Source organism: Carya illinoinensis, chromosome 2 (genome assembly GCF_018687715.1).
Source record: "Carya illinoinensis cultivar Pawnee chromosome 2, C.illinoinensisPawnee_v1, whole genome shotgun sequence".
Taxonomy (NCBI): domain Eukaryota; kingdom Viridiplantae; phylum Streptophyta; class Magnoliopsida; order Fagales; family Juglandaceae; genus Carya; species Carya illinoinensis.
The window spans coordinates 26,688,005-26,710,639 of record NC_056753.1 but is presented as its reverse complement, the minus strand read 5'-3'; the positions used below and the strand labels follow the sequence as shown (position 1 = coordinate 26,710,639).

General features: G+C 34.7%; 2 protein-coding genes across 5 annotated transcripts; one reads left to right on the top strand and one right to left on the bottom strand.

Moving 5' to 3' along the window:
• Window positions 1-6,822: 6,822 nt before the first annotated feature.
• Window positions 6,823-11,599, bottom strand: LOC122300590 (trigger factor-like). 4 transcript variants are annotated; one of them, XM_043111361.1, is made up of 9 exons: window positions 11,434-11,596; window positions 11,202-11,338; window positions 10,495-10,538; window positions 10,231-10,313; window positions 9,999-10,107; window positions 9,048-9,061; window positions 8,539-8,643; window positions 6,958-7,103; window positions 6,823-6,892 (listed from the first exon to the last, which is right to left on the bottom strand). In XM_043111361.1, exons 1-8 carry the CDS (start codon window positions 11,476-11,478, stop codon window positions 6,981-6,983), a joined length of 660 nt encoding a protein of 219 aa, XP_042967295.1. In that variant the 5' UTR covers window positions 11,479-11,596; the 3' UTR covers window positions 6,823-6,892; window positions 6,958-6,980. The 4 variants fall into 4 exon arrangements, with proteins under 4 accessions (XP_042967295.1, XP_042967297.1, XP_042967294.1 ...); XM_043111363.1 differs by having other exon boundaries at window positions 6,823-7,103; window positions 11,229-11,338; window positions 11,434-11,599; XM_043111360.1 differs by having other exon boundaries at window positions 6,823-7,103.
• A 972-nt stretch (window positions 11,600-12,571) lies between these two features.
• LOC122300588 (something about silencing protein 10) lies at window positions 12,572-22,606 on the top strand. Its single transcript, XM_043111358.1, has 17 exons — window positions 12,572-12,721; window positions 12,934-13,071; window positions 13,411-13,502; window positions 13,831-13,912; window positions 14,713-14,855; window positions 15,370-15,516; window positions 15,743-15,879; window positions 16,576-16,663; window positions 17,392-17,571; window positions 18,782-18,928; window positions 19,023-19,100; window positions 19,354-19,493; window positions 19,575-19,710; window positions 20,828-21,123; window positions 21,486-21,546; window positions 22,180-22,248; window positions 22,350-22,606. Exons 2-17 carry the CDS (start codon window positions 12,966-12,968, stop codon window positions 22,479-22,481), a joined length of 2,034 nt encoding a protein of 677 aa, XP_042967292.1. The 5' UTR covers window positions 12,572-12,721; window positions 12,934-12,965; the 3' UTR covers window positions 22,482-22,606.
• Window positions 22,607-22,635: the final 29 nt, after the last annotated feature.

The window sequence follows — 22,635 nt, the reverse complement described above, 5'->3', positions numbered from 1 at the left end:
ATCAGGCGCGTCATGGAGAGCCATGGCTTCCATGGCTTCGGCGACATGGCTACAACACGGGTTGTCTCTCTTGCCCTCTGAAAATCAACTCCGAACTTGAGCTACGCTCGGGATTTTAAATAGGTCCCAAACTGAGTTTCTAGCTGTCTGGGAAAAATTGAGGAAGAAGATCGGATAAGATGATGCAGAGAAGTCCTCGGGGAGTTAATGGAGCTCCTCTCGTAGTAGAATAGGCTGGGGGCGGAGTCATTACAGTAGAGAGAGACTTGGGCCGAACCGGGGAAGACCAAGGGAGACTGGATGGCGTATGAACCGGTTCTCATGGCTGCGAGTCAGAGCCGAGAGAGATCAACTCATCTTCTCGGCAGATAACGAAGAAGGTGTGAGGGCAGGTAACGGAGTCCAGAGAAGGCGTCGTCGGTTCTGGAGGAGCCGAGAAATGGCTCCGAAGAGAGAAAGGACGAAGCCATCGATCAGAGTCTCGGACAACAACGAACAGGGAGAGATCGGTGAGAAGGGCGGTTGGTTGATGCTGGCGTTTTCGTCAGCACAGGCCGGGGCGAGCTCTGTGTCGGTCCTGCTAAGAATACTAGCTTTGCAGACTGCAAGAATAATTCGAACCAGCTCAGAGGGAAGCCAAAGAAGGAGGCGCAAGACCTTCAGCTGAACTGTTGATTTCCAGATCCTCGTCCTGCGGCCTTCCTGGGTGATCGTTTGTTGCTGCTGCTGTATCTATTGAAGAAGGCTAGCAGCAAACTGCAGCGTTGACTAGTAGCGCTAAGACGAGGAGATCATCCGGTAAGTCGTCGAAGATATCGGACCTACTGGAGAGTGTCGTCGCCGGAGTTCGTGGCCTTTTCATGATCATGGTTGGGGGGACTTGGGGGCTGAGGCTTTTTACAATTTTGATTTAGAGATATCGTGCTGATAACGTGTTATAAATTCAATGAAAAGAGGAGAGAGTTTCAAGAGATTGAGAGAGAACGGGAGAGGAGATTCTTTTATTGATCTCTATATCAAACTTATGAATTTCTTAAAGAATTCAACGATATATATAAGCGTACAAAGGGGACTATGCTAGCTCACTATGCTAGCACTATACACTATGCATTTGACGACTAGATAAATGTGGTCATACAATTCAAGATAGTTTATAACAAGATAACCTTAGTTTTATGAAAGGCAATGCGAAATTGTATGTCCATTAATACCTTAGATTTTAATTTCACTTTACAATGTCTTCTTCGACTATCTTGTATTCTGAACTATAAAATTAGAACTAGGATCGGATTCTGGTATATCTGGTAATTTTTCAATATGTGGGCATTGGTTTTAAAAAAAATATTATATACATCATAATATCATCTAATGATAATATATGTGCTACATCTTATATGGTTGAATGAGAATATAGTATATAACATTACTTTTAAAAATTAAATAATATAATTATAAACCTACTTTTGAGTAACTGAACTCTTTGATTTAATTAAAATTTGGATTTTGCGGGCGTAATTAATGTATTATATAAGTAAACGTGTTCATTTAGTTTTTTCGATAATGAAGACTAAAATATTGAGTTGGAATGTCAGGGGGTTGAATGAGATTAATAAACGTCTTCGTATAAGAGCTATATTAAAGCAATGGAAGGCGAACGTCATTTGTTTACAGGAAACAAAGTTGAAACTTATTAATAGAAGAATTATTAGGAGCATCTGAAGTTGTCAATATGTAGACTAGATATACTTACCATCGAAAGGGGCATCGGGTGGTATCTTGGTTATGTGGGATAAGAGGATTGTGGAGAGCATTGATGAATTTGTGGGGGAGTACTCGATGGGGTGTTTCTTCAAAAATTTAGAAGATGGGTTTCTTTGGGCCCTAGCTAGGGTTTATGGGCCTAATTTGGATAGTGAGAGGCGAATGCTTTGGGATGAGTTGGCAGACCTTTGTTCTTGGTGGGAGGTTCCATGGTGCATTAGAGGAGACTTTAATGTGACAAGATTTCCTAACGAAAGATCAGGTGGGGCATGCCAAAATCCAGCCATGGTGGAATTCTCATACTTCATTTTTGAGTTAGGCCTTATGGACATCCCTTTAATGGGAGGTGAGTACACTTGGTCTAATAATCACACTTAGTCAAGACTAGACAAATTTCTCATTTCTCTTTTGTGGGAGCTTCAATACCCAGATTTGAACCAGAAGAGGCTCCCGAGGTTATGTTCTGATCATTTTCCCATTTGCTTGACGGGGGTGGCTTGCGAGGGTAGAAGGCCATTCAAGTTTGAGAATATGTGGTTAAAAAAGGAGGGATTTGTGGATTTGGTTAGATATTGGTGGAATTCTTATTTATTTTAGAGCAATCCAAGTAATGTGTTGACTGAAAAATTGAAAGTTTTGAAGGACTTAAAGACTTTGAATGAACAGGAGTTTGGTGATATAACTCTACAGAAAAGTGCTTGTTTCAAGAATTACAAAGCTTAAGAGGGTGTAGGCGATGAGAGCAATCGGAAAGAGCAAGTAGTATCTGATCTCGAAAGATTGACCTTAATGAAGGAGATTTCGTGGAGGCAAAAGTCAAGGGCTTTATGGCTTCGGGAGGGGGATAAATGCACTGAGTTCTTTCACCCCATAGCTAATGCACATAGGAGGTTTTATTCCATTGAGTCTTTGAATATCGATGGAGTTGCTTCTTCTAATTAGGCTGAAATGAAGGAATATGTGGCTGGCCATTTTGAAAACTTATTGTCAGAACCTCTTGCATGGAGGCCTACAGTGGATAGTCTAGCTTTTGAGAGTATTGACTAAGTTAGTATGGTTTGGTTGGAAAGACATTTTGAAGAGGAAGAGTTTTACCAAGTACTCAGGAAAATGAATAAAGATAAAGCCCCAAGCCCGGATGGTTTCACTATGGTTTTTTTTCAGACTTGTTGGGAGGTGGTGAGAGAAGATGTAATGTTGGTTTTTCAAGAATTTTTCACTCATGGCAAATTTGAAAAAAAAAAACTTAAATGCTACATTTATCACTTTAGTACCTAAAAAGGCTGGTGCAATAAAGGTACAAGATTTTAGACCAATCAATCTTGTGGGCAGTGTGTATAAGTTATTGTCTAAGGTTCTGGCTAATAGGATGAGCATGGTAATGAAAAAGATTATCTCAAAATCCCAAAATGCCTTTGTGAGGGGGACACAAATATTAAATTCGGTTCTCATTGCCAATGAATGCTTGGATAGTAGAATCAGATCGGGAATTCCAGGTATTCTCTACAAATTAGATATGGAGAAGGCATATGATCATGTTAATTGGGATTTTTTGATATATATGTTGAGTATTTGTGAGTTTGGGGAAATATGGAGGAAGTGGATAAAGCATTGTGCGTCCACAGCACGTTTCTAGGTCTTGGTAAATAGAGATCCTGTGGGCTTCTTTAATAGCTCACGAGGATTACGATAAGGCGATTCATTATCACCACTCTTATTCGTATTAGTAATGGAGGCTTTGAGTAGAATGGTGTCGACGGCAATAGGGGGAGGATTTTTTTCTGGCTTTTCGGTGGGAGATTCACATGGCCATATCACTATTTCTCACATTTTGTTTGCAGATGATACCTTGTTGTTATGTGAGGTAAATGCAGGACATATTCAATCCCAGAAGGCCATCTTACTTTGTTTTGAAGCTATTTTAGGATTGAAAATTAATCTTACTAAGACAGAGAAGGTCGCAGTTGGGTATGTAAGTAATATAAGCAGGTTGGCTAACATATCGGGATGTGTGATTTCTTCTTTGTGAAGTATCTTGGGCTTCCGTTGGAGAATTCTTTCAAAGTTAAGTCCATTTGGGAGGGGGTTTTGGAAAAATTCGAGCGTAGGTTGGCCAGATGAAAAATGTTGTATTTATCAAAAAGGGGGTAGATCACTCTTATTAAGAGTACACTTTCAAATCTTCTCACTTATTATTTGTCCTTATTCCCTCTCCCCGCTAGCATTGCATATAGAATGGAAAAACTTCAACGTGACTTTTTTATGGAGTGGAATAGGAGAGGAGTTTAAGTTTCATTTAGTGAGATGGGATAATGTGTGCACCCCTATGTGTGATAGTGGTTTGGGGGTTCAAAATGTAAAAACTCTTAATAGGGCATTCCTAGATAAATGGTTGTGGCGTTATAACTATAAGAGGGCAGCTTTTATGGAAAGGAGTGATTGACTTGAAATATGATTGTGAAATGGGAGGTTGGTGCTCAAAAGAGGGAAGGGGTCCTATGAAGTGGGGTTATGGAAGTTCATACGGAAAGGATGAGATCATTTTGCTAGTAATACTCAGTTGTGCTTGGGCGATGGAATGAGGATTAGCTTTTGGAAGGATACCTGGGTGGGAGACATAGCTTTTATGGATGCTTACCCCTCTATTTTCAGCATTATAAGGGAACCATAAGCCATGGTAGTTGATTTGCGGGTAATTCTCCAAGGTTCACAAGAGTGGAATATCAGCCTTATTCAGGATGTACATGACTGGGAAGTAAATATTTTGGTGGATTTTTTTAACTTGCTGTATAATATTCCTTTTGCTGCCACAATTGAAGATGTGATGATTTGGAGATCCTCTAGGAAAGGAAAATTTATGATACGTTCTTTTTATGACTCTTTTACCGGACAACAAGGACATTATTTCCCTTGAAAGAAAATTTGGAAGAGTAAAGCACCCACAAAGGCCGCCTTTTTTGTCTATACAGCAGCCTTAGGAAAGATATTGACTAATGATATTCTGAGAAGATGAGGCCTTGTAATAACAGACTGGTGCTGTTTGTGTCGTAAGATTGGGGAAACGGTAGATCATCTACTCTTATATTGTGAGTTTGCTAGAGATATTTGGAATTATTTTTTCAGCAAGATGGAAATAGCATAGGTGATGCTAGGCTGGGTGGTTGATCTTTTGGCATGTTGGAGAGAACTCACTGGGACACCACAAATTGCAGCTACATGGAAGATGACTCCTATTTGTATTCTTTGGTGTATTTGGAGTGAACGTAATAAGAGACTTTTTGATGATTATGAACGTTCTTTGGAAGAGTTTAGGAGTTTTTTTTTTTTTTTTTTGTAAGACTTTGTGACCATGATCTAAATGATCTTAACTTTTATGATTTCTTTGCAACGGTTTCTAGTTCTTAAATGTATGTATGCTTTTCATATACCTCTAATGTACTTGGACTATGCCTATCTTTATATCAATGAAATATCTTATACTTAAAGAAAAAAAAAATTTGATTATAAGTATATAAGTTTACCATAATCAATTATGGGTTTCTGATTTCAAAATCTACCTCGTTTGGATAGTAAAAATATTTCCTCTCATATCATCATTACAACTTTTATAAATTTTCACATAAAATATAATAAACAAATCAAATTTTAAAATTTTAAAATAATAATAATATTAAAAAATAATATTTTATTCAACTTTCATATCAACTCACTATCCAAATAGCACCCTAAACAGCACATAACCGGGCTTATGAAAAACTTAGAGCACAATCAAATTTGGGCCAAACATTAGGTGTTTGAGATTTATACCTAAGAGTGTGTTTGGATGCTGATGGTATGTGAATAATAATTAAAAAATAGTGAATAATAGTAAAAAATTGATTAATAGTATGTAAATAATTGTGAACTGTTTGTAAATAGTACTGGAGTAGTATGAGATTAGTTCATTAACCAAACACAACCTTAGGGTTTGTTTGGACATTTAGGTCTTATTTGTGTACACATATTCTCAAGTTTTCAGGTATTCTTATTTTTTTTAAATATCAGTCAAATACAAAATACTTTTTACTTTTAAATTGTCAACTTTTTTATCTAATGATTATAGCTTTACCAAACTTCTAAACATAACACAAAAAGGTACAATTTTTTCAAATTTTAAAACAAAAATTATATTTAAACAATATTTTAACTTTATAATATTTTTATTTAATTTTTTCTATCTCATTTCTCAAAACTCTATAAAATATCATATGTATAAGCTATTTTACTACTATTCATATATATTACAAGTTGGTTTAGATTCTACGATGAGATGAGATAAAATAGTTTTATATGAAAGATGAAAGATGAATAAAATATTGTTAAAATATTCTTTTTTTCATATTATTATTGTTTTGAGATTTGAAAAATTGAATTGAGACTTGAAAAAGTTAAATTGTTTATTATATTTTATGTGAGGATTTAAAAAAATTGTAATGATGAAATAAAATAAGATGAAATGCTTTCTGAATCCAAACAGAACCTGTCTAAATGAACCTTTAGAATATCTCAGAATAGTAATTAAATGGATTATAAATAGTAGTGAAATCATTTTAGTTAAGACGTTTTTTAAGTTTTAGAAAACGAGAAAAAAGTTAGATATAAATATTATAATGTTAAAAAATTGTTTGAATATAAATTTTTAATATTATGTTTGTTTTGAAATTGGAAATAGTTGTATTGTGTTTTTTTTTTTTTTTTTTAAGTTTAGAAAAATTATAATAATTTGATAATAATCAGCCCAAAAAATTGAATATTTAAAATTAAAAAAATGTTGTGTTTTGAGTGATGTTGACCAAAAAAAAAAAAATACCTAAAAATATCTAAGAATAGGCCAGTGTCCTAACTAGCGGGTCCAAGTGAAAATATAAGTCGTCTCAAAACAAATTTAGTTTCTTCGAGTTAATAGTCTTTTAACTGAGTTGATGTATTCGTTCCCTTCCTTTCCATTTTTTCTTAATCGAGGTTTACATGATTGATTACAGCGAATAATATATAGTTGGTAGAAGTATGCTCTGTGAATACTTATGTAAGGACAGGAGTCTACTTGTTTATTTTTTATTTTTTTTATTGGGTCCCAAAACAAAATATAGACTAATCCGGGGGTGCACATACTCTCGGCAAGAGTTAGGTAAGGAATCTATATGCACAATCTGTGAGAGAAATCAAAGTTCACATGATACTCAATTCGCTTCTTGAAGCTGAATGACAGCATCAAAGCTGAATTTTTCACCTGGCTCAAATGTTACTTCGAGATCTTCGAAGCTTTGCTCTACTCTCAAGTCTTTGCCGACCTTTAAACCTTCCTGCAACGATTTGAAATAGCAAGGAACTAAATTTAGGCTCCACCACATTTGTATGTTTACATAGTGAAATAGGATTTCTTCTCTACTTCTCTTCTCTTTTCTGCTTCCCTAATATTGTTCATCTATCATCCCAACCATTTTGCATGTACTTGACCTACATTGATGCTGAACTGCATTCTTAGCAGTGGATCATCCAGGAACATGATTACCTACTCTCTTGAGGATTGAGTTCTCTAGAATATATATCACATATCAACAATACCCTGAAACTTGATGGATATTTTTAGTAAGAGAAATGCTACCATGCCGCCCCAATTATACCACTCACTTTGCTCCATTGATGTGACACCACGTAAAATTGAAAATACAAATATAAATGGGGTAAAATTGTCTCATTGACGTGGCACCACTTGGCTTATTAAAAAAATAAAAATATATATTCAAAACACAAAAATAGGAAGATTGGAACGACATAGTAGCAATACTCATTTAGTAAAACCAATAATTACATGTTTGATTTCTTTTCTGGACACAAGTAATTTAAATGAGAGAGAGTGGGACATGATGATGTGTGTCATCAGAAATTCACTTTAGGTTAGAAATATTAGGCATTCACTCAGAATACCTTATCTTGTCAAAAACTATTGTTACTTGAATACCAATAAACTGGTCGATCATTCATATACAGGCATTGCATTTCTATTCTGCAAAAATTGCTTTTTCACTGAAACACAAGATTTTTTTTTTTTTATACAGTTATATGCATAAACTTTTACACAAAAATGCTGGAAATCAATATTACATGCCCCAATTTTCAGAAATTCTCATATACTTTTGCTCCAACTATTAAATGCATGAATATTAGAAAGAAGATACCCATTTTTCTCTACTAAACAGGTTCTTTGTAGCACTGAAGAAATCTATTCCCACCATAACAACGGCAATTATAAGTGAGCACAGTGGAAACATGGTGAACATTTACTGCATATCTATAGTATAGCTATCTATCAGCAGTGACATTGACCACCCGCTCTTTTTTTTCGGTTGATAAGTGACATTTACCCCCCTCATAGATCATTAATTTCTCATACAATTACCACTATAAGATGCACTAGTGCTGACTGTCTACAATAACACAGGAACTATGATATTGGAAAGGTCAAATTTGGCTAAACATTTCTAAGGTTTAATATTTATCATAAATAAAAATTATCACTAAGTTTCTACAAACTGAAAATTTAAAATTCATAACATCCAGTACAAGCATTTGAATACACTTCAAAGAATTTGCCTACTAATATTAGAGCATGACTAATACGATGACAATAAATCAAAGTGGCCAGAACAATTATTTAGATAAAGTAACTAAGACAAATTATTCTAATATGTATTTCAAAAAATATGTAGTAAATAGAAATAATTCAATACATATTACCTTTTCTACATATTCAGCAATGGTAGAGTTGATTACTTCCATGATTACTTGCTTGTAAACTTTAGAAGGTCCAAGAACTTCTAACAGAATATCTCTTGGTATCTGCTAAAAAAAAGAGTAATGCAACCCTCTCCACAGAACAAAATTAGGAAACCACAATGCTTTTGTGTCTGTTGTATCTCTCTCACACGCACAAAAAACACAGAGACATACACTTGAATGCATGGATGTCTGTGTTTGTGGAAGTATCTGCACATAAATGCATCTCTGTTGGGTGGTTTGGATGGTTGTTTGAACTATAAGAGTTTGGATGGGTGTTTGATCTATAAGATGCATACATCTAGTGTGGCTGGTAAAGGTTAGGGTGGACGGTGTGCCAAGAATGCCCCAGCAAGACATATTCACTTAGCTTCCACTTGGAAACAATTGTTCAATTAAATTACCATCGACAGTAAGTTTAACAAAGTTGGCTGCGGGCAGCAGCAGAATTAAAGGAAACAGATACTTACATTTGGTGTTTTTCCTGATGATCCTCAAATTGTTGGTCAGAGACAAAATAGCCAAGGAGAGAAATCATGAAAAAATAATAAGTTAGACATTGAGAGTAGGACATGACAAAATAAACATTCAAGGGGGGAAATGAAAAAATAAAAGAAATTACATAAATATGCTCCTTGTGTAGAACAAAAGAGATGTAGACCAATCATTAGTTCTCATTTTAACAATCTACACTACAGTCAATTTAACAAAGCATTTCAGCTTGCAGAAATAGACGAGCCCAGCATTTGGAAGGAGAGTATAATCAAACAGAGATGGCAATGGAGGACACTGCTGCCACAAGTTCTAAATGGACACACTATGCTGTGAAGCCATCTCTTTGAAATTCTTTCCCCTTTGTGGGGTTGTCCCCTATATCGGTCTAATATATTCTCACCCCTGATCAACTTATTTTTCTTCCTATAATGTAGGGGGATATCCACTCGACTTATAATCCTTATCATATATAATATACAACAAGCATTTAGTTCATTTTTCACAGATCTGTTATGTAACAGCTCGAAGTTTCATGCGTTCATATCAAAGAATAAAACCATGCCACAAAAGGAACATGTGATCAACAAAAGCGATGGCGAATGCGACAATACCAAAAATAGAAGCCACCAATGTTATGGCATCATAATTACCTAGCAGACTGTAATGTCAAAGACTACAGGCACATATGTGCACAGGAGTGGTGGCAAAAAGTGCATGGCTAGAGCATGTTGAGGTCCCTACACTCAAAACCACTTTGGTTCTCCTCCATACTGGCCAACCTTAAGAGGCCACTGAAACACTCGTTGAAAGCCACTTCACCGGCCATGGTGACTCTTTGTAGATGACCCATACGGGCCATAGAAGAGAGAAATTTAAATAAATGAGCCTTTCCATTATAAGATTTCACCCGATTTGAATGTTCCTACCTCCTTTTACTCTTCTAAAGCCAGGGATCGGCTGGGCTGCAGCGACCATTTTGTCAAAAACACACTCAAAAATTGCTTTAGTTCTGGCACCAAAGACATCAACACTTATCTGGCAACAAAAAGTTACAAATACAAATTGCAGTCAAAATCCATAATAATAAAGACTAATTATGAACATATCTGCAATACAGATCATTTTAATAATAATAAAGGCCTAGATGTCCTGGATTACCATTAGTTCTCTGGCATCACTGACCCTCGATCTAGTGACAGAGAAATCATCCAATTGAGAAGAAACTCCAACATTTTCCACATCTAAGAAAGTAACTCAAAGCATTATTTGGGAGAATATTAAACAGTATATGGTACCTAGAAGAAAGTCCAACATCTTCCACACCTAAGAAGTAACTAAAATCATTATTTTGCAGAATATTAAGCAATAGCATGATATGGTAACCAGAGGTGCTCCTTGAAAGAGAATGATAAGAAGTCACACCTGATAATATGGCACAAACAGAAGGAAGATGTTCATGACTTATCCTGAAAAATAAAAGGGAAACATGAAGCAAAACAATGAACTAAACACAAACATCCCGAAAGTCTTGCACTTCTAAAAATAATGCTGAAAGTCTTGCACATTATATGAACTCATTTTTGGGAAAAAAAAAAGGTGTCCCACTTTATGAAGGAACTAAAAATGATGCCATTTAAATGAGAAATATTAATGAATCCCAATAAATGACCTCAATCCCAATTCTTATAGTGATGCCTTCTGTATTGGAATCTACCAACTTCTTTGTTCAAAGTTATCTAAGCCTAAATAGATTGAAAGCTTTCCACAATTTCCTCCAGAGCCAAAGCAAAATTATGCTGGAAATTCTAAGAGTCGCTTAGCTTGCATGTCAAAACAAACACCAACATACCACAGGCTCAGTCCAATTAACCTTCTAATGATTTCCCATATTGCACTTTAACAGTCAATATGCTGTTTAAACATGGCCAAAAAGAAAGAAAAAATCCTCATTGTTTGTTAAAATACTCAAAGAATGACCATTCCCATGTCCTATCCAGGCTATCCTGCTCAACTTAGAATTTCACTGGTCATGCATGAGCATTTCTGTTAACTTAAAAAAAAATATAATTAGGAAAGAAACAAGTTTAAGAAATATGTACATAAATTAGCACAAACTAGGATAGTTAAACCTTTGAGTATTCAGAGTGCACGGATACCCTGCTCGAAATTCTCGAGAATCGAATCTGAAATGACGTGAAAAATCAGAGCTTCTGCAAGTAAGTTTTGGAGCATAGCCACCCACGAGCTTCTTGTGATTTACTATCATCTACACAAAATTTCATTTCGCAAAAGAAAAATCTATCATTTTATTGGAATCTTTAAAAGCTTAAAGGAAAGGGAAAGAAAATTAGGGGGGATAACCTTTGGACTCAAAGCCAAAAAGAGGGTATTAACAGCTATATCCATTCTTTCCTTCTTCTTCCTCCCTCTGGTATTGGCTCTTGGAACTGAGAACACCCTCCCACATTCAAATGACGCGAAGGGAAATGATTTACCCACGATATTTTTCAAGAATATTTTTATTATTTTAAAATGTTTTATGAAAATGTGTTGCTTGTATATTATTATAGAAATTTTCCTTTCGATGATCTTAACATGTCTAAGGTGTCGTTTATAATAGGTAAGATAAGATGAGAAAAATTATAAATAAAATAATAAAATAATTTGTTAACAGTGTTAAATAGTTTAAGTTAATATTTTTATAAGATTTTAAAAGGTGAGAAAAAAAATTTATAAAAATTATAAATTTAAAAGAAGATTAGAATATAATTTTTATTTTAAAATTTAAAAAAATTAAATTAATTTTTTCTGTTTTGTTTATAAATCTGAAAAAGTTATAATAATTAAATAAAAATTAAAAATTAAAAATTAAAAATTAAAAATTAAAAATTAAAAAATATTTGTAGTTAAATGATATTTAAATGTTGATATGAGATTAGATATGATGAGATAATTAAAAAAATTTATAAAACCAAACCTAGCTTAATTTCGCATAATCCTTCAAAAATAAAAATAAAAAATTAACATTTTATCCAAATTAAAAAAAATAAAATAAAAATAACTTTTGTTTATTTGTTAATAAATAAATTATTTTATTTAATTTTTAAAAAATATATATCTAAAAACTATACAAAGACTTTTCTTCATCAACTACTTTTACGTATTTTTTATACATTTTATTGATGTGATTGGTCAAAATAATTATTTTATATTAAAAAAATTATGTAACCAATCACATTAATAAAATAAATAAAAAAATCTATATAAATGACTATACATAAAATTTTTAAAATTAAAAATACTAAAACATCACATTTTTATTTATTAATTGAATATCCTGAGTCTGTCCTCACAAATATAAACATTTCCTTCCAGTTTTTACTTTTTAGTTTTGTTGGGAAAAAAATACCATGATCAAATAATGGAACTTGGGCTGGGCATTCGGCCATATTAGACCTAGGGCCCATGATGGTAATGGGCCTATACTCGCCCAGTTCAACCTCCAACCCCAATCATGGCGATGATATCATCATTCATAAACCCTACTTGCAAGTAACGTACCACTCAAGGACCAGGGTTTTGGGGACATTTTCTGATAACAGTGTCGAGCGTTGAGACTACCCGAGAGATTTCAAATTCTCACTGAAAGGTAACTCAAATTTTTTACTTGTTTTTCATTGTAATATGCACTCTTTTTATGATTGGGATTTTATAGAAAACGCAACTCTCCCTTTTTTTTAATTGATATTTGTTCCCAGAAAGTGTTTTCAATGGAGGCAAACAGAGTCCAATGCGAAATTTTGTTATTGTTATTTATTTTATTTTATTTCATAATCTGTGTAAGTTAAATCTATTCTGCAGGCGTTTTCGAAATCCTTATAAGGTGGAAGGCAATGGGTAAGAGAGGGAAGGGACAGAAGAAAGACTACAGAAACCCTAAGAGAACTGCCCGCGACGATGACGTTGCATTGTCTGACATGGACGACGAAATCGACACCTGTAAGCTTTTTGCGATTATTCGTGCAAGTAGACTTCTTTTATCATACTTTGTTGTTTTGGGCTTCGTTTATTGTAATGGATGGAACCTATAAAAAAAAATTATTTTAATGGATGGAGTCTAAATGACTTGTGCTATTTTTCAGCTTTAGTTTGTAATTAGGCGTTTTTCTCTTGTATACTTCTTGTGTACTTGGGCTATGCCTAATTATGTGGTTTAATAAAATTTTTACCTATCAAATAAAGAAATGAGGATGGAAATGGGTCCTCTTATTTTATTTCTGTTCCATTGTTAGTCAAGGAGAAAATAATGTTGCTAAAAGAAATCCCGTGCGTTTGCAGTTCACAAGCAGAGGGATGTTGTTCCGCTTGATGTAAATGCTGGTGTTGGGGAGTCAGATGAAGAAGAAGAGCTACCTGTCTTTGATCTCAAGGTTTGTGTTTTCCCTTTTCTATCAAGTTGTAATAGGTGCTTTGAAAGTTTGAAGATATTATGTCTATTATTCTATTGAGAGTGCTATAGGTTTCACTTGAGTTGTAGGAAAACTTTTGAGTGCTTTATCATGCATGAGTTAAAATATAGGTTGCTTTTGTTTTTGTTTTCTTATTGTATTATACATAACACTGAAACATTGAACACGTTAAGGCATTGCTCTTATTTTTAGATTTTGTTTGAGCGAGCATAAGCATTAAACAGGCTGTGGCATTTCCATTTGTATGTTTTCTTTTCAGGTCATCAGTTAATGTTAATATTGCTTGTAGGGTGTCAATGGTGATGAGGACGACGACGACGACGACAGCGATATCAGTGACGATACCCAAGAAACTGGCTTTGCTGCAAAAAGTAAGGAAGATGGTTTGCGATTCCTTGCATTTTGTAGTTGCATTTGATAATTTTAAGTGGTTTCTATTTTGAAAGTATAGCTGAAGATGTTTGTCTGGATCTTTTTTTGCTAAAAACACTTGAAAAAGTGCATTTATAAACGGAGAGAAGCTTGTACTGGGATGATTTCGTTTAATAAATCAATGGAAATATATTCTTCTTGTTTGGTTTGACATGGGTCAACATGCTTGCACAACAAGTGATTGGTTGGCTGGTTGTAAAATGTGATTTTTAATACTAATAATACAAAAATTGTACAAAAAATTCCCATTATTTTTCCAAAAATAATGTTGAATTATTTCACTAATATGATTAGATTATGTGCTAAATGTTCACTTATAAAAATAGATTATGTGCTAAATTTTTAAAACAAGTTATCATCTATATATTCCTTGTGTGCTAGGGTGTTGTCTTTTTTGTAGATGGGTTTATGTGGGATGAGCTACGTGGTATGAGATTTCGATATCTTCATAATCTCATATATAATTATCAGCTTATGTCATACTTAGATTAAAAATATATATATGGAGATCAGTTTATCTGATACATTAAAGATTACATTTATAGCTTCATTGTTTGATATCTTTCTTGGGTGAAATAAGAGCATTTACTCCAAAGAGAATTTTTTTTATTTTTTTCAGAAGGGGGGGATGGGGTGATTGGTTAGGGGATACTAAATCATCTAGGGGTATGTAGTATACCTATTTGGCTGTTACATTGATAGGATTACAACTTTTATTAATTATGAATACTCTCTGTAGTTGCTAGGCAACAGAAATTTTTACGGGAAAAGTTTGGTGGTGTTGAGGATGACATGCATGAAGATGAGGATGAGGATGAACAAGAAGCCATATGGGGTGGAAAAATGAATCAATATTATTCTGCTGATAATCGTGATTTTGAGGTGATGATTTGAAATTGATTGTCCTATCTCCCTCCTTCCCTCTCACTTTCTATCCATATATGCTTAATTTATAGGAAAAACTACATTATTCAACCCTAAACTACCTCCACTTTTTCAGTTTGCACTATAAAGTATCAAAATTGTCAGTCGGCACCCTAAATTACCAAATTCTGGCCATTTGCACTCATTTAAGATTGTACCGTTATGATCGATGAAAAATAGGACATGTGGCACAATCTTAATGGTCGTATCTTAACTGAGGATGTAAATTGCCAAAAGTTTTTAGATTTGGTGCTAATTGCCCATTATGGTAATTAATGGTGCAAATTGAAAACTTGGTGGTAGGTCAAAGGTGCAAAGTGTAATTGTCTTATATATATATTTATTTCTAGTACAAATAAATTACTACCTTAATGGCAACCAATTGCCAACAAATTTCTTCTTATTGCATTCAGATGAACATAAGTGAATTCATAAGTGATGGCAAGTTCTAATTTCCAACTTTTTGATGAAGAGACAATCGAGTGATGATGAGGACCTTGCAATAGAGGAGGAAGAGGCTTTGAAATTGCAGAGGCAGAAAGCAAAATCTTTATCAATGGAAGACTTTGGCCTTGAAGATGTTAATGAAGATGAAAGTGATAGGGAATTAACTCTAGAGGTGGGATTTCAATTCTCTCCTTGATAATTAAAAAAAAAATGATAACGAAAAGTTTGTTAAACCTTTGGTGTTAGTCTTGTGTTCTGTTTTTCCCTAGGCATTTTTTTTAACTTGGATTATTCCGTTTGTGCCGCTATAGTTAATAACTTTTCCTGATAAGTAGAACGGGGACATCTAAAAAACCAATTATTTTGAATGACGTGACCTGATTTCTCTGCTTGCACAGGAAATATCAGCCAAAGGAAAAAACAGAAAAGAACCTCCAGTGAGAAAAGAAACCATAGATGACATGGGCATGGCTTATGAGGTTAAGAAAGATTTAAATGCTCTATCAAGGGAGGAACAAATGGATGTTTTATATAGGTAGTTTGATTTTCTTTTTTATGGTTATTACAAATATGAGTTTGGTGATTTTTATATTGCTAAGCTATATATTTTATACCTATGCTATAAGATGTAATGTAAATTGGTTGTAGATTTATTCATAAAAACAATAAATTAGTAGAGCCCCTTTTAGCGTGGTTCAGCTTTTCCAATAAAAAACAGGAGGTGCTTATCATTTGTTGTTTTTCTTAATACAACAAAGGCATTAAGTTTGTTGTCTTTAAAAGAATTACATACTTATCTTTGGCATTTGTAGACTTTTATATATTTTTTAAAGTAAAAATTTTATGAAAAAGCAGAAAAGGCACAACCCTATTATACAAGATGTATACAAGAGAGATGATAGATCCATCTAGAATGGGAAAAAATATATAAGAAAATAATGAAAGTTAAGCCCATGAAAGTCTATAGAAGTTGTCCAAAGAAAGGGTGTATCGGGAAAGAAAGCTTTGAGCTCGTGTACATTCATTCACGGTCAAAGTTTTTATATTATCTAGTTCTTACACTGGTTATGCTGCTTACAATTGCTCATAAATTACTTTTAGGGTTTTTTTTTTTTTTTTGTGGGTGGGAGGGGGCCTTAATGTGTGCTTCTCATTGAAAATATCTCTGCTTTTACCAACTACTGCAGTTCAATATCCTATGCTTTTACGTGATAATATTTTTATCCCACAGTTCTGCGCCAGAATTAGTTGGTTTGCTGTCAGAGCTCAATGATGCACTTGAACAGCTTGAAAGTAAAGTGAATCCACTTCTGAGTAAGGTATTATCCGTTCGTCTTGTTCCATTTTCTTATAAGAGGATTAATTTGCAGTGCTCCAATGAGGACAACTTACGTGGAATGTGCCAGGAAGGGGGTTGATTTATCTCCTAATTCAGAATCTATGCTTTTAGAGGGCCTTATATTGTTTTTATTTTATTTTATTTATCTGTGGCATCTGCCAGGTGTCAATAATAGGTTCCTCTTGGTAGTTTGAAACGAGATATTAGTATATGTGATGCATTCTTTTCTCCTTTTAAAGATGCTCTTAAGGACCTCTCTGGTTCTCATTTTAAAACCGTGTATTCCCAACAAAAAAAGATAAATAAGAAATGTATTTTCAGAGAATTCTTCTTGAAAGTAGCTGGTTTTAGAGAATATCAAAGTGATGCGTGAAATCTTTTTCTTTTTCTAGTTTAGTAAACAAAAAAAAAAAAAAACTTTTGAAAACATCCTGTTTGTGTTTTCCAAATACTCAACAAAACAAGCCTGTTTTTCTTAAGTTTGGATATTAACATGCTTGTAGATCTAACTTGTAAGTTTGTCTTAAATCATCTAATACGTTGATTTATGTCATTTCTATTTTGTTTTTTTTATCTCCTGCTTTGTGCTGGAGTCCTCATGATCGGATCCTCCCCCCTCAGGGCAGTGGCTCCATTCCCATCCGTACTCCTTACCCAAAGTGTGTTTTAAGATGTTTGATTAGTTTATTTACTTCCACTTATGTGAAGGTTAAAAAGGGGGAAACCCTGATGGAAGGGGGAATCCGCTATTTGGAGGTGAAGCAGCTTCTTTTGCTCTCCTATTGCCAAGCTATAACGTTCTTTCTTCTTCTCAAGTCTGAAGGGCAGCCCATTCGTGATCATCCTGTGCTAGCTCGCCTCGTAGAGATCAAGAGCTTATTGGATAAGGTCTTCCGTTCTCTTTACAAGACTAAATTATCTTCTATAAGCATTAGGTTTTTTGCTCCAAAATAATAATTTAATTTTCATGAATGTTGAAACTGTGGTTTGTGCTTGTACTGTGCCTTATCTTTTCACTTTTGACCGTTGTTGATATCATATGAATGTATATGTGGCAAGCATTTGTGCCCCTTCTTCGAAAAGAAGGTTACTTCTTCTCCTTGATAATGTTTAAAATTGGTTAAATAGATACACCGTGGCTATTTATCTCTGTGATTTTCATTGTCTGGATAAGTTCCATGCCAAGAGTGCTGCTTCAACGATCCGGATTTAAAGCAGCATCGAAAATTAATTCATTTCTGTTTGAAAATTTTGGTAATATTTATTACAGCTGATCAGCTTTAGATCAAATCACACTTTTTCCTTAAATAATGAGATGGAGGTGGGATCATTGGTACCAATGGAAAAGAAATATTAGGATTTATTTCAAGAGATACTTTAGCCACAAATGGATTATACAAAAGTAAACTCACAAACTGACATGGCTTGATGTGATTTGTTAGATCTACCTTATAATAAAAGTAAGTTTATGAGTTTACTTTTGTGTAATTTCTTTGTGGCTTAGCACTTCTCTTATTTCAATGCTGGGTAGGCACCTGAAAGGTTAATATATCTATATTTCTGCTAGCTTAAGACTTGTATTTGTTTTTCCAGATAGGTACTATTATTGAATGGTTACCTGTAACTTGTCTTAAAGTTTGCCTATTCTATTGAATTTTATGAAATCTTATTTGATTTGCAAAACAAAAGTTGTCCACATGTTTGCATCACAAGATGACTGTTAAAGCCAAGTACTTCAATTTCTGGTCTTGCTTGTACTATCTTCTTTTGGTAATAAAATGCCAGAGAAAATTCAGGTAGGACCTAAGTTTATTGTTATGATGGTTAACAACAGTGAAAAAAATCAGCTCAGTAAATAAAGAGAAAAAAATCGGTGTTTTCCCAAAATTCTATATTTTTTAAAATTTGGTTATATAACTAATTCTTTTCATACAGATTGTTTCCTCTCACTTTGTGCACAAATACTATAACAGCTATAAATTTGTTGTGGTTCTGTTCAAAAAAAATTTATTGTGGTCCACCACTTGCTTCTGGTTTCGAAGGTGAAATTAGTTTCACTCAGAGCTTGCAACTTGTTAATATTTGCTCCACTAAACAGACAAAACAACTTGATGGGAATCTTCCATCCGAACTTGAGAAATTCCTCAGTAATAATCAAGGGGTTGATGTGGTAGTAAAGTTGGGTGAGGAGAATTCTACTGATCAGGATCCCCATCCTTCTGTTGAAACCCAAGAAGCAACAATGGTAATTACTACTTTGACTTTGTCTCAATAATGTGTGCTTGTTTTTCAAGTGATTATCTTTCATGTTTACGTATGGCTTTCTTTTACTACTGCAGCTGCATGACACAAACAAGTCTGAAAATGTGGTCTATTGGAAGGATAAGGAGAACAAAGCAGGAAAGCGCAAGCGTCAGGTGAAATTATTTCAGTTTTGATGTTCCCACCTTTATTTTCTTTCTCATAATCAGTTGGTTTTTTGTTTTTGTTTTTTTTTTGTTTTTAATTAGAACTCTCATCAACTAAACCTTAATCCAAATTAACTGGGGTTGGCTTACATAATTCTTTTACTCTGTCCTACAGGGGCCATGTTCTTACTTTTTTCCTTTTGTTTTTAAGACATTTGTTGCTACAATTTTGCTCATGAAAAAAGATGGTTGAAATATGCAGAGTGACCAAGTTGGTGGTCAGAGCATGGAAATGTTAAAAGTAAGAGCTGCCCTTGAAGAAAGATTGAAGCAGAAGGGTTTTCTTAGCTCCATAGTTCCTAAACCTAATAAAGCCCAGAAACATCTGAAACCGGTTAATGGGTACAGTTTTTCTCCTAGGCTTTACGATTTGCTTCTTTCTCACATTGTGAGGACTAATTCAATGAAGCTGGTATGGAACAGACAGCTCGTGACATATAATGATTTTGATGATGATGCTCTAGATGTGGGGGCCACAAGATTCAGTAATGATCCTGCAAGCTCATTGAGCTCAAGCAGACTTTCCCAAATTGTTGCTGCTAAACCGAATAAGCCCAAGGTACAAAACTCGTTGACTTCCTCTCAGTTGGCCTTTTATAGAGTTTATGGAGACCTTAACTTCATACTTAATTAACTGCCCACATGAAAGAAAGTCAAAGTCAAAATTATTACTGTGGATCTTCGCGGTGAAGCATTTTTTGGTCATACATGTTGATGTCAAGTTCACAGACCAAGTTGGTTATCGTCCAAGATTGGAGCATGATGATGAGTTGCAGGTGTTCTGTCCAACATTGTATGGGTTCAAACTGGAGACTGCCTGGCACGTCGAAAGCCGATGTGCCTGCTCCTTAAGGATTTATGTTTTGATCTGACAAACTAATTAATTTGTAGTATTATGCTTTAATTATTTCTTATAGGTATTATGCTTCAATTATTTACTATTCTTAACATCTTTAAATTTCTCAGTAGAATGAGAACTACTGTTTTCAACATTGAAAACTTTATTTGGCCTTTTTTTAGCAGGACTGAACTTGAAATCTTGAAAATGCTGCCTTGTCTTATGTTTGTAACATGAATTTTTGACTTGCTGTTAAACCACTGATCCTCCTTCCTTGAATGGTTTCAACAGGCCACTGTGGTTCCTGCCTCCTGCAACCTACAACTTTTTTTACAAGTAAAATTAAGTTTTATTGAATCAAGTAAATAAGCGTAACCCAAGTACACAGAAGTATACAAAAAAACACCTAGTTACAAGTTAGCAGCTAGAAATGGATACCAACTTTATTGTATTTTGACTATCAAACTATTGAATTTAGCTCTGAAAAAAAAAACAAATGAAAGACTATTTGACCATCGGAGTTAGTGTTTTAGGTTTTTCTTGTAAGGTGATTATATCTGGACAGTTCTGGTCTAGGATTTAATGTATTTACCTCTAATTGCAACCTAGGGATTCTGGATCTATGGAATTTTAGGTTGTAATTTCAGGTGAACCTTTTATTGCGCTCTGTGAATTTGAAATTCTTCCTCTTTCTCCCACTACTGCTAAAAGATGAAAAGGTGGTGGGCAAGACGTGGGAAACCCAGACAGCTAGTTGATTGTGTCAAGAAGTTTCGAAGTATGTATCTAGTTAAATAATATTTGCATGTAATTTTTTCTGGTTTTCCTTTGCTGGAAGGTGGTTTCTGGTGATGATGATTTACCTATGAGGGATGATATTGGAGAAAGGCGGAGGAAGCATGAGCTTCGAGTGTTGGCTGGAGCTGGAATCAAATCTCAGGATGGGTTTGGAGATGAAGTTGGCAACATTGATGCTGATGAGGATGCTGACATGGAGGATGGGGATGCTGACTTGGAGGATGGAGATGCTAACACGGAGGATGATGATGCAGGAGACTCAGAAGATGAGTATTATAAACAAGTCAAACAACTAAGAGCTGCAAAACTTGCTACTAAAGCTGAGATGTATTCAAGGTGTGTTTCTGCACTGTGATTAGCTGGTACCTTTTAATCGCCTCCCAACTAATTATAGTCAGGTTGCTTGGTTTCTTATCTCATCTGCCAGAGACTTGTGTTCCTTAGTACATTTAAGAACAGGGATGATAACTCATCCGTGTCTTATAGCTACATTTTACCTCATAGGTATATCTTGAGTGCTAGAGATCGATATGTCTCTTTCTGTCTGTTTATGTGCATGTGTTTCATTATAATTATTATCACTGTTAGTAGGTCTCTTGCAATTTTTATGGTTTCAATTGAACTGTTAAATGGCTTTTGATACACATCGATTTTCCCCTGGTTCTGATTGTGTTCTCAAAACATGCTTGCTTGTGCAGGACCTTAGCAGTCCCATCTCTGCCTGAAACCATAGATGGAAAACGCCAGATCACTTATCAGGTGAGCACATCCCTATTTTCCATCATGTTTAATCTTGACTATAAGACCCCCATATTGAGTTAGTTTGATTGTATGATGGGGTGGTGATGGGATGCCACATTGTCTAGGAAATAGAACTCTTTGGGATTATAAATTATTCTAAGAAACTCCGACTTTAATCTTGACCAATCACTGTGGAGTACGAGTACAAATGTGGTTAGTGCTTTCATTGGGTCGTTAAAAATAGTATCAAAGAGAATTTGTAGTCAAGTGTGGGTCTTAAGCCATGGGGGTTGAGAGGCTACAACAGAGTGGTCTGATGAGGACATTAGAGATTTCAGTGTGGGATTAATATCCTAGATTGAGTTAATTCACTTGCATGAGAGGTTGACGAGTGAGTTTGGGATTAATATCCTAGATTGAGTTAATTCACTTGTATGAGAGGGTGACGAGTGAGTTTGGTGAATGAGAGATCCCAATTTATTTGGGGAAAGAGAAGTTCTTCAGGTTTATCAATGATTCTAAGAACATCAATTATAATCTTAACTGATTTTTTTGGAGTATAAGCAGAGACATGATTAGTGCTTTTATTGGGTTGTTACATTGAATTACTGTCTTGGTCTCTTGTCATATTTCTTGCCAAATTTGCCACAGATGGAGAAGAACCGGGGGTTGACTCGTCAGCGAAAGAAGCAAATCAAAAATCCAAGGAAGAAGTACAAGGTACTATTACACTATAAATTCAAATTTTCAGATATAGCAAATCATGTCATCCTCTAACGTACTAATGGCTCCTCTCTCCCTCTCTCTCTCAAAATGTGCAGGAACAACACAAGAAAAAAGTAAATCGTCGGAAAGGGCAGGTGCAGGAGATTAGGAAACCTAGTGGTCCATATGGTGGGGAAGCCACTGGAATTAATATAGGAACCAGTCGGAGCGTCAGATTCAAGAACTAGATACCGTTTATTTGTTTCATGTTTTGTCCCATACTGATTGTTGGATCCTGTATTAATGTTCACGTTGAGCATTCAAATTTTGGGATGACGTAAAAACTATAGAAATAGTGCCCCAATTGCGTTCACTGCACAACTTCTACTACGTCCCCTGTTG

What these genes read in the sequence shown, in the direction of transcription:
- LOC122300588 (XM_043111358.1), top strand. Translation starts at nt 12,966, where the DNA reads ATGGGTAAGAGAGGGAAGGGACAGAAGAAAGACTACAGAAACCCTAAG. An exon ending in GGACGACGAAATCGACACCT is followed by an intron (nt 13,072 to 13,410) that starts GTAAGCTTTTTG and finishes GTGCGTTTGCAG; the next exon opens with TTCACAAGCAGAGGGATGTT. An exon ending in ATAGGGAATTAACTCTAGAG is followed by an intron (nt 15,517 to 15,742) that starts GTGGGATTTCAA and finishes CTGCTTGCACAG; the next exon opens with GAAATATCAGCCAAAGGAAA.
- LOC122300590 (XM_043111360.1), bottom strand. Translation starts at nt 11,478, where the DNA reads ATGGATATAGCTGTTAATACCCTCTTTTTGGCTTTGAGTCCAAAG. An exon ending in TTTTGGCTTTGAGTCCAAAG is followed by an intron (nt 11,339 to 11,433) that starts GTTATCCCCCCT and finishes AATTTTGTGTAG; the next exon opens with ATGATAGTAAATCACAAGAA. An exon ending in TTGCTGAATATGTAGAAAAG is followed by an intron (nt 7,104 to 8,538) that starts GTAATATGTATT and finishes AAATCGTTGCAG; the next exon opens with GAAGGTTTAAAGGTCGGCAA.